This window comes from Apis dorsata, unplaced genomic scaffold (genome assembly GCF_000469605.1).
Source record: "Apis dorsata unplaced genomic scaffold, Apis dorsata 1.3 scaffold_655, whole genome shotgun sequence".
NCBI classification, from domain to species: Eukaryota; Metazoa; Arthropoda; class Insecta; order Hymenoptera; family Apidae; genus Apis; species Apis dorsata.
The window spans coordinates 302396-313458 of NW_006263844.1; the positions used below are offsets into that span (position 1 = coordinate 302396).

The following is an 11063-nucleotide window of genomic DNA, read 5'->3' on the forward strand; positions in this document are numbered from 1 at the left end:
GTCAAAGTGGTAACAAGTGAAAATTATATCGAAGAACGATAAGTGATAAACTTGATAATTGAACAATAAACTATAACAATTGCATAATATATCGCTTTTTATGTGTTTGTGATAATTTATCAATTTGTTAATATTCTTATTTCTTTTTTTTCTTTTTTTGTATTAAATTAATATTAAATTTAACTTACACTATTCTAATATTATAAAAATATATTATAAGAAATAGTGAACTCATTTATAATTAAAATATATATATTACTTTTAAAGCGCGTTTCTAAGTATAATTAGTATAATAAATATGTACATATATAGCACAATTTCGTTTATTGGAAATTATTAAAGATAATTTATAACAGCATTGTGCAACAGTAAGCGTCAAGCAATTGTGGCAACGCTGTAATGTTCTTACCATGTACAAAATGGCTGCTAGTTTCGTTCTCGAATATTCAGATACCGCCACGTGGACCTTAACTCGAACACCTGCTGCTTCCTTAATAAAAATAAATGATGATTAACTTCAATTAATTTTTTTAAATAAAATTTAGAGTTTAAAACAATTATTAAAAAAATATTTTATCAAAATAAATATTGAAATATTTTTTTACATAGATATATGAATACAATCTTTATTAAAATTGTTTTCAAAAAAAAAATAAAAATTTCATTTTATTTATTATTTTTTAATATTTTATATTTATTTCAGAGTTAACCAATAAAGTCTCGATAAAAACTTTATCATGGGTAAAGAAAAGATTCATATTAACATTGTCGTTATTGGACACGTCGACTCTGGCAAGTCTACCACCACTGGTCATTTGATCTACAAATGTGGTGGTATTGATAAACGTACCATTGAAAAATTCGAGAAGGAAGCCCAGGAAGTAAGTAATTAATTCTTACAATATTACATATATTTTAAAAAATAGGATATTTTTTTATAATTTTTTTATTATTGTTGATTTTTTTTTTTTTTGATACATATAGTGATGATTATAATTTTTAATCTGAAATAATTAAGAATTTTATATATAACAAATTTTTAAATAAAATCAAATTAATTTTTAGATGGGCAAAGGATCCTTCAAATATGCCTGGGTATTGGATAAGCTAAAAGCTGAACGTGAACGTGGTATTACAATTGATATTGCTTTGTGGAAATTCGAAACGTCAAAATACTATGTCACTATTATTGATGCTCCTGGACACAGAGATTTCATCAAAAACATGATTACTGGTACCTCTCAGGCTGATTGTGCTGTATTGATTGTTGCTGCTGGTACTGGAGAGTTTGAAGCAGGCATTTCAAAGAATGGACAAACTCGTGAGCATGCTTTGCTCGCTTTTACTCTTGGTGTAAAACAATTGATTGTTGGTGTTAACAAGATGGACTCCACTGAACCACCATATTCTGAAACCCGATTTGAAGAAATTAAAAAGGAAGTGTCATCTTACATTAAAAAAATTGGTTACAATCCAGCAGCAGTTGCATTTGTGCCAATTTCTGGTTGGCATGGAGATAATATGTTGGAAGTTTCTTCAAAAATGCCTTGGTTTAAGGGATGGACTGTTGAGCGTAAAGAAGGAAAAGTTGAAGGAAAATGTCTCATTGAAGCGCTGGATGCTATTCTTCCACCTACTAGACCTACAGACAAGGCTCTCCGTCTTCCTCTTCAGGTAGATTTCTTAGTAAAATATAAAAGTAATCAATTTTTATTTGTTTTTTATGATGATATCATTATTTGCTCATTCGCGGTTTCCACCGGAGAATTTTATTATTTGGTGATGGTTAGAGATGTCTGATTAAAATAAAATTTTTTAAAATTATGTTTGTATTAAAAAATTGGTAATAATAGCATTAAATATGATTGCAGGACGTATATAAAATTGGTGGTATTGGAACAGTACCAGTTGGTCGTGTCGAAACTGGTGTGTTGAAACCAGGTATGGTTGTCACATTTGCCCCTGCCGGTTTGACTACTGAAGTCAAATCTGTTGAAATGCATCACGAAGCATTGCAAGAGGCTGTTCCTGGTGATAATGTTGGTTTTAACGTCAAGAACGTATCTGTCAAAGAATTACGTCGTGGTTATGTTGCTGGTGATTCAAAGAACAATCCACCTAAAGGTGCTGCTGATTTTACTGCACAAGTATGTATATTATGAAATGCTAAGAATTAAAAATACAATAATTTTGCAAATTTTAAGTAAAATATTGTTTATTACTTGTTTATTAATTGGCACAATGATGAGAATTTTTAAACATCATTCGCGGTTTCCACCGGAAGATCCTTAGGATCTATTGATGGTTGATGGCGTCTGAGTGCTATTTTAAATTAATATAATATAAATTAAATAGATAGAAATATATAAGATATTTAGATATTTATCTAATTTTTTGAAAAGTTATTTATATTTTTTATTTTTATTTTAGGTTATTGTATTGAATCACCCTGGTCAAATCAGCAATGGTTATACACCAGTATTGGATTGTCATACTGCACATATTGCATGTAAGTTCGCTGACATCAAAGAGAAGTGCGATCGTCGTAATGGAAAGACCACCGAAGAAAATCCGAAAAGCATCAAATCTGGAGATGCTGCCATCGTTATGCTTGTGCCAAGCAAGCCTATGTGCGTTGAGGCTTTCCAAGAATTTCCACCTTTGGGGCGTTTCGCTGTTCGTGACATGCGTCAAACGGTAGCTGTTGGCGTTATAAAAGCTGTAACTTTCAAGGACGCTGCTGGCAAGGTCACCAAGGCTGCCGAGAAGGCCCAGAAAAAGAAATAACTAGTTTCCGTACATGTGTATCGCCAGATGGGCTTCGGCGTATAGTAGCTGAAGTAGTTTACCTTCTTTCTTCACGTTTCTCGTACGAGAACAGCGCTACATTATTGCCATTGGAGACTGAAATATTTTCAACGAAATCGCGACTAATGATTAAGAGTAATAAAATCGGTAAAGAATCGCGACGACTGGCATTTATTGTGCATGTAATTGCACGTTCGCCATATTTTTTTGATATTCGTATATTCCATTTATCAAAATGGTTACTCCGTCACTTTTCTCACCGTAAAGAATTTCGTAGGAAAGGTAAGAATGATCGACAATGGTATATAAGCAATGCTTTTCTCGCCTCGCGAGTTCCATGAGAAAAGAAAGTGAACTATGGAAAGCTACTTGTAATATCTGTTTTACATGAAAACATCAAAAACATAATTTAGCTCGGCTTAATTATATTTTCTAATTATTATACGGAAATAAATCCTATATCTGCGATATTCGAAAAACATTCATTATTATTTTTTTGCCGTCATTATTAATTAATCATCGCCATCCTTATTGTAAAATGCTTCATATTTCTGATATTATTTGTAAAAAATTAATTGAAGAATATTAACAATTTTTTAAATTTTTAACTATGAGTTGGGATACATTGATGTAAAAAAAAAAGATTGAATAGCAGAAAAAGAAAAAGTAGTAGTTCCAATACGAATTTGGTTGGGAGAAAATGGGACCTGTTTTTTTATTACTTTCCAATTACCTGACTAGGTGAGGAATTGAACTGCTATACTATATACACAACATTTTTCTACGATATATGTCTTTACAAAGATTTACCTTATCTTTTTACACATTATATGTTAAAAAAAGTATGTGCGGAAATATGATCTGCAATGGTTCAGCACTTTTATCCGCGATTTTCCGATTGAAATTGGTTAACAACGGTTTTCTGTACATACATATAAATAACAATAATAAAAAATAAAGGAGCTACGGAAACATTATATTGTGTCATATTATTATAGAATCCTTTATTCTTTAGAAATATATTTTATATTTAAGTATTAAAAGAAAAAGTTAAAATTATAAAATACTATTTATATGTAAAAATTTATTTTGAAAATTTGTATAATTAATAAAAAAAATTTTTTTAAAATTAATAATAGCTGTATTTGTATAAAATATACATAATTAATATAATTAACAATAATATATAATTATTTTTCTAAATAAATAATAAATTTTCTATTTTTTTTTGTTATCTATAAAAATTTTATTTTTCTTTTCATTTTGAAAAATACAATGAAATTTAAATAAATAATCATAAAATATTAATAAATATATCCTTATATATGCAATATATGTATATATTTATGTATATATATGTATATATGTTTTCTAGTATGTGAATTTTATGAAGAACAGCTGTTGAACCAAATATGGCTGCTATAAGGAATGGTTTGTTAAAATGTTCAAATTTTCTTTCAAGTAATACAAATTTTATAGCCTATAATGTAAGTAAAAATAAATTTTTAATCATTTTATTATAATGATATTTTTTCTTCTTATATATAAAAATTAGATTCTCATGTAATTTATTTTTACTACATTCTTCATTTAGTTTCAACAAATACGTAATAACAATATTGGTCGCTGGATGATTCGTGATAATAAACGAAGAAAATTGATAGAAAAATATGCTCCTGAACGATTACGATTATTAGCTATGAAAAGGAATAATATTTTACCAGCTGAATTACGGGTATATTATATGTAATTTATATAACCTTAAAAATATATAATATCTTAATCTTATATCAAGAAATTTATTTTATAATACTTAAATAACATTATAGTAATTTTAATTTATTTACTTTATTTTCAGGAAGTTGTTAGTAAAGAAATGGATGAAAAAATTCCTCGTCAAACTGCTTTAAGACAGATACAATCACGCTGTATATTAACTTCTCGTCCACGTGGTAATGTTCTGAGATGGAGAATATCACGAATTATGTTTCGACATTTGGCTGATTATAATAAACTATCTGGTGTACAACGTGCAATTTGGTAGAAAAGTAAAACTTTATGTTAGTACTTTCATTCATAGTACTTTCAAAATAATTATGAAATAAATACAAAATATTTTAATTATAGTAAGATAAAAGATTATTAAATAAATATAATGATTAATAAAAAGAACATAGGAAAGTTATTTTATTAAAAAATAAAATTTTCCATAAATTAACAAATAATATTTAAAGAAAAATGTTTTCAAAAATTATTTACTTAACAAATAAGATAATAAACAAATTAAATATATTACATTTATTGTTTCCTAATTCTAGACATAATGAAAAATAGATATAAATTGATTATTAATTATTTATTTATTTGTATCAAAAATTTATTAATAAAGATTACATTTTATTTATTTACATTTTAATTTACATATTTTGTATATAATATAAATTTTGTATATAAATATATTTATGTACAAATTTATATATATTTTGTATATAAATATATTTATGTACAAATTTATATATATTTTGTATATAAATATAAATTTTAGCAATATACACAAATTTGTAAATATATAATAATAAATTATAAAGAAAACATTTTTTTAAATTTTATTAAGATTTATACAGAAAAAAGGACAATCATAAAAAAAAATATAAAAAATTTGATACTTAAATAGAAATAAATAATCGCATATTTATAGGAATTTTTTTCTTTTATAATTAAATAAATAAAGTCAAAGAAAAATAAATATTTTAGTATAAAGTTAAAATTTTATATATATAAAATGGATGAGATTAACAGTCATAGTACATAATTCATGTTTAAATTTATAATTATTTTTTTACTTGTTTAGCTTACTAAGTAAGCGTGTAAAATTAGTAGTATAAACGTTTATCTGATCAGGCATGTATAGCGCAGGTCCGAGTTTGTAGTTCACTTCTTCTGAATCGAGAATCTTTTCACGCGGTAGTATACATTGACATACTCGAGCAGTGGATTCTTTTTTAATCTTGTTAAAATTTGATTTGTTGCATTCGATATCATTATTCATAAATCACATTCTTCAGAACATTAAAAATATCAGAATCATGAATGGTCAATTCATGCACACATATATAGTAAGTATTTGAAATAAAATTTTCTAAAATTAAACTTGAATTATTAAGAATAATAAATTTTTTTTTAAATATGAAAAAATATTTTTTTAATATTATTTTAAAATATATTACATAATTTTAAACATTTCAATATTATTCTAAAAAAAGTTATAATAAAACTGTATTCACAAAATAAAGATAAAGTATGAAGGAAGGATATGATATGTTAATAATTTCTTTATACATGGAATATTTTCAGAAATTTCAAAATTATTTATATTTTGTTTAAATAATATACTATATTTTGTTATTTTTAATGAAAAATTAAAATTTCGGATGATTTCAACAACCACCAATGCAAGGTCATTTAATTGTAAGTAAAAAAATAAAATAGTAAAATAAGTATTACGTCAACAATGTATGGAGCACAAATTTAACTACACAATGACTTTTTGTTCTATCTTTTGATTATTATTGGCTTTTCTGATATAAAATCTTTTATTGTTTCTTAAAGAAATGCTTCAATAAATCACTGTCTGAAGAATCATATAAATAAAATAGAAATTTCAAATTCTTTAATGCCAATTATATTCGATACTTATTTTAAAAAAGAAAGATGAAAATTTTATTAAATAAAATTAAAAAATATATAAATGTATAATATAATACTATTTTGCAGTATAATACTTAATCTTTTATAAATTTCATATCTTGGAATATTTTCTCTGATTTCTCGCCAAATACGTTCCATATTTGAATATGCAAATTTCTATCCTAATTAAGAGTTTTATGATTGAAGTATGGATACCTTGTTCCTACGTATATTTTTAAAATTGAAATGGTTATACATGAAATCAATTCATCCAAATGTATTTTACATGTTTTAACTCGATAATATTCAAAATATTATCGATAATTTCAAAATAATGAATTTTGCAAGTAATTTTTTGCCCTTTGAATTATGAAAATATATTTAAAATAATTATAATCGATAAAGCATTTCGTGTACGAATACATTTGTATTTCGAAATTTTTATCAATATAAGTTTAATATCACCCTTTTATTGAACTTATTCGATAAATGATATCAGTTATCTATTCTCAACAGTTTATTAACTAGTAGATAGTAACTAGAAGAGTGCATCCCTTATCATCTTGTCTAGTTTTATTTTTGTTTTTAATTTTATCGTATTTTTAACGTTTAAAATGTGATTAAAATATATAAAAAAATTAGCATTTTTATTTAAAAAATTGATGCAATAATTATTACGATCGTCACGTGTATCAATAAATGTTTTGTTAGATCAAACTCTATTTCATTCGCCATTACTTTTATACATCGTTAATTCAATCTAATTGCATTCAAGAACATTATTATTTAATTTTCTTTAAAAATATAATACAATAAAATATATTTGAATGAAATATATTGTCGAAATTGAATCTTGGCTATCTTTCAATAATTCTTTAAAAACAGGAAATATAATGTACGGGAAAAGAAAATGTCGTAAATTAACAAGACTTTGCAGTGTCAACATTGTTACTTTGCATCCTAGATAAACACAAAGTCAACCCCTTCCTGGAATATAATGCATCATTGGGATCGGTTGTCTCAGAACATGCGTCATACCGTTAGAATGTCCACAATGCTTGGTAATTAATTGCACTACCACAGGTTTCGTGACGATGCTACTTTCGCAGACAAAAGTCTATTGAAATTTATCGCTTAATTTTACGTGGGATTTAACGTAATACAATCTTTTCATGATTTCGAAAAATGAGACATTATTAGCTCGTGTTTCTGAAAAGAAGAAATATTCACTCAGGATGCGATAAAAAAAATATTAACTCGTAGAATATTGTCAAGGATGCATGATATTAATGAAGATTTTTTAATATTTTATTTAAAGAAAAATATTAAATAAAAAAGAAAAAAAATAGTTATTAATTTGCTTAGTAAAATCATAAGAAAAATATAATTAAGCAAATTTAAAAGAGAAATAATGAAAAAGTAATATTGTTACCATGCAATGTATCAAAAAAATGATAGATCCAAATGGGAATACGCCCATGATTACGTCGTATCTATTTTATTTTCTCATTATTGTTGCTTTTCTCGATGGGCGTGGATGTTTCCTCGATTCTATATTAATAACATTCTTTTTTTTTTCTTTTCTGAAATTAAATTAGCCACTTTCATCATTTTTTAATAACTCTTCACAGGATCATTGATGACATATTTCAACGGGATCGTATTAGATGCACGATGTAATATAAATAAGTTGTAATACCTAAACATGCATTCGGAGGATCAAATCCAACTTATGATGTTAAAAACAAAAAATGATTTGGGTGAAATACCGAAAGGCAAAGGCAAAGGTTCCAATTTGAAGATATGGTCCTCTGTCATATATCACAAGGATGACAATGATATCGAGGATATAAGCGCGAATCGAGAGAACGATTTGTCCACCAAGCGATCTCGAGGCGAACGAAATTATTTCAGAGATAGCGAAGTGAGAATTTGTTCGTTAATTCGAAAAGGAAATGATTTAAATTTCAAATGATCTTATTCGCAAATTTGTTCGTTTACTTACTTAGGCATTAGAGAATTTTCACTGTGCAATCGGCCCTGTTTTAAAGGTCGCTCAAATATTCGGCATATTTCCAGTATGCGGAGTTGGATCTTCGTCGCTATCAAAACTTCAATTCAAAATATTTTCATTTATCACTATATACTCAGGTTTCATCGCTTTAATGGTTTCGTTTATGACGATTATATCGGTGATACATATGTTGAAAACTTTTAACGTCAGTACATTTCAGATTCGTGGTAAGTGAATAATTTACATCGTATACGTATTGCAATAAACATACACGATTCAACATTTGCTTTTTTAAAACTGATATAAGTTTAAGAAAAGAAATGAATTAAACTAGTTTTAGTTACGATTATCTTCGATTTGTTACTTTTAATATTAAAATTTATATATATATATTATATATATATATAAGATGTCCCAAAAATGTTGTAATATTTGTAAACTATAGATTCCATTCGTTATGATTTTATTAACGAATTATTAACAGAAAATATTGGCCAATCACAGAGCACGTAGCCTAGTCGAGCTGCGACAGTTGGCTACCTGTTGTCTAGATATTTTCAGTTTACGGATGTTCCAACATTTTTGAGATATTCTATGAAACTTCTATTCTATCACAATTTTTTATCAAAATAAATTGTTATTCTAATGTCAAAGTGTTGCGCTATTTAAATGATAAAATATTTTTTCTTTATTAATTTTCTAAATTTCGAAACAATGCACATAATACGTGTATATAAAATAATATTGACTTTTGAATCTGGAATCGATGATAATTGCGTGAGACATTATGTTAAAACGTGACATCTCTTATTTTCTTTGTGATGGATTAATGTGATAAAAACGAAACAGGATAACCTATCATGTTTCATCCCAGGTGGCTTAGGTGCAGCGACAGTCGGTGCGGTGTTCTATGGGAACAGTCTGGTGGGCAGCATCTTATTTTTCTCATTATCTTCACGCTGGGTATCTCTTCAGTACGAATGGAGAGCTATGGAACGATATATAGACAGGTCGATATCGCGTTCGTATATGCAAAAGCTTGCCACTATTCGTGAGTTTGTTAATCGTGTTGTTTGCCGCTTATCTGCTGTACACGCGAGCTTTAGATACCTATTAATCGTCCAGGAAACTACGATAATTAGTTTATTTTAGCGTGCAAATGCGATACCGCGAGATTTCCAGATAATCATATCCTTGATTGCAAGTTTTTTCCTTGAAAAGAGAGACATATCGTTTTTTTTCTTTTTAAATGCTTATTTATTATTTTGTCCAGGCAGAGAAAGAAATTTGTTGACTCAAATTTCTCAAAAATAATACGTGATAAAATATAAAATAAATGTTTCATTCATCTTCCTGATCCTCAGCAATTCGACAGAACCCACACGGCTTCGATGGAAATTTTTTATTATAAGCACAATGGTGCTTGTTTTGTCTCTTATAGAACATGTTCTAAGTATATTTAACAATATCGATGGTTACGAGTGGAACGAATCAAATTCGACGTTTCACAACTTCTTGGAGATATACACATTACGATCCCATTCGTTCATTTTCGACACATGTGAGTCACTTTATTTAATAAAAAAATGAAATCAAATTATCGAATATCGTAGAAACGATATCGCTATTTAATTAAAGTTGTATGTTTGTTTTCAGTGAATTATAACTTTGTTTACGGTTTGTATGTCTTTGTCGTTAGCAAAATAGCGACTTTCACATGGAACTTTACAGATTTATTCATCATGCTTGTAAGTCGAATAATCGAATAATTATGCATTTTACAATTTATTATACAAAGAGTAATTTAAATAATTATGTTCACGTTGATAATATTATATTCAATCTTTAATTAATTCATATTTGTTATTTATTATTTTCAGGTTGCTACTGGTTTGGCTGAAAGATATAAATCTTTGAACAAGAAATTAGCAATTACGATGACGAAATGTCAAACGACGTTTAATTGGCGCGAACTTCGGGAGGATTATGCGATATTGAGTTGCATTGTGAAAAAAGTGGACGATCACATTTCTCCAATAATCCTTTTATCTTTTGCAAACAATGTGTACTTCATTTGTCTTCAATTATTAAACGGCTTATCGTATGTATATTACATAAAAATATATATAATATTAAATTGGCGTTTATGATTGATTTTGTTTCCTAAATTTGAATCTATCATTCATTAAATTTGATCCTAGAAAACAAACTGGAGAAGGAAATTTTTTTTAAAGATAAAAAATATTCGAAAAACGAACTAAAGAAATTAAAGAATTGCTAGAAAATTATTTTATTTTCTTACATACGATTGATTTATTCAAATCAAATCGATTATGCATTAACTTTTATTCTATTTTTGTTTTAAAGCATATCAGATAAAAACAGTGTATTGAGCGAGGCTTACTTCTTTGGTTCCTTCGCTTTCCTTATCTGTCGCACGTGCGCTGTTACCTTACTTACTGCTAGAATACACGATCAGAGCAAGCAAGCATTACCTTATTTGTATAATTGCTCGACATCTAGTTATAGCGTCGAGGTAAATGTACATTTATAT

General features: G+C 27.0%; 3 protein-coding genes across 5 annotated transcripts in view; all 3 read left to right on the forward strand.

The window, feature by feature from the left end:
• LOC102677306 (elongation factor 1-alpha) overlaps nucleotides 1-3785 on the forward strand; it is a 4886-nt gene extending 1101 nt beyond the window's left edge. For all 3 annotated transcript variants that reach the window (XM_006621994.2, XM_006621995.1, XM_006621996.1), the window contains exons 2-5: nucleotides 704-881; nucleotides 1066-1674; nucleotides 1872-2147; nucleotides 2431-3785. In XM_006621994.2, coding sequence (XP_006622057.1) covers nucleotides 738-881; nucleotides 1066-1674; nucleotides 1872-2147; nucleotides 2431-2787 — 1386 coding nt within the window. In that variant the 5' untranslated portion in view covers nucleotides 704-737 and the 3' untranslated portion in view covers nucleotides 2788-3785. The remainder of the gene's footprint in view (nucleotides 1-703; nucleotides 882-1065; nucleotides 1675-1871; nucleotides 2148-2430) is intronic.
• A 370-nt stretch (nucleotides 3786-4155) lies between these two features.
• On the forward strand, nucleotides 4156-4980 carry LOC102677173 (28S ribosomal protein S14, mitochondrial). The gene is made up of 3 exons (XM_006621993.2): nucleotides 4156-4295; nucleotides 4403-4543; nucleotides 4667-4980. The coding sequence occupies exons 1-3, from the start codon at nucleotides 4221-4223 to the stop codon at nucleotides 4850-4852; spliced, it is 402 nt and encodes a 133-aa protein (XP_006622056.1). The 5' UTR covers nucleotides 4156-4220; the 3' UTR covers nucleotides 4853-4980.
• Nucleotides 4981-8192: 3212 nt separating this feature from the next.
• The window catches only part of LOC102676931 (gustatory receptor for sugar taste 64f-like), a 3774-nt gene continuing 903 nt past the window's right edge, over nucleotides 8193-11063 (forward strand). The window contains exons 1-7 of the mRNA XM_006621991.2: nucleotides 8193-8419; nucleotides 8505-8736; nucleotides 9384-9519; nucleotides 9874-10070; nucleotides 10166-10257; nucleotides 10390-10610; nucleotides 10877-11045. Of these exons, the coding sequence (XP_006622054.1) occupies nucleotides 8201-8419; nucleotides 8505-8736; nucleotides 9384-9519; nucleotides 9874-10070; nucleotides 10166-10257; nucleotides 10390-10610; nucleotides 10877-11045 (1266 nt within the window). The 5' untranslated portion in view covers nucleotides 8193-8200. The remainder of the gene's footprint in view (nucleotides 8420-8504; nucleotides 8737-9383; nucleotides 9520-9873; nucleotides 10071-10165; nucleotides 10258-10389; nucleotides 10611-10876; nucleotides 11046-11063) is intronic.

Coding starts and splice junctions, on each gene's coding strand:
- LOC102677173 (XM_006621993.2), top strand. CDS start 4,221: ATGGCTGCTATAAGGAATGGTTTGTTAAAATGTTCAAATTTTCTTTCA. Junction 4,296..4,402: donor CAAATTTTATAGCCTATAAT/GTAAGTAAAAAT, acceptor TTCTTCATTTAG/TTTCAACAAATACGTAATAA. Junction 4,544..4,666: donor TTTTACCAGCTGAATTACGG/GTATATTATATG, acceptor CTTTATTTTCAG/GAAGTTGTTAGTAAAGAAAT.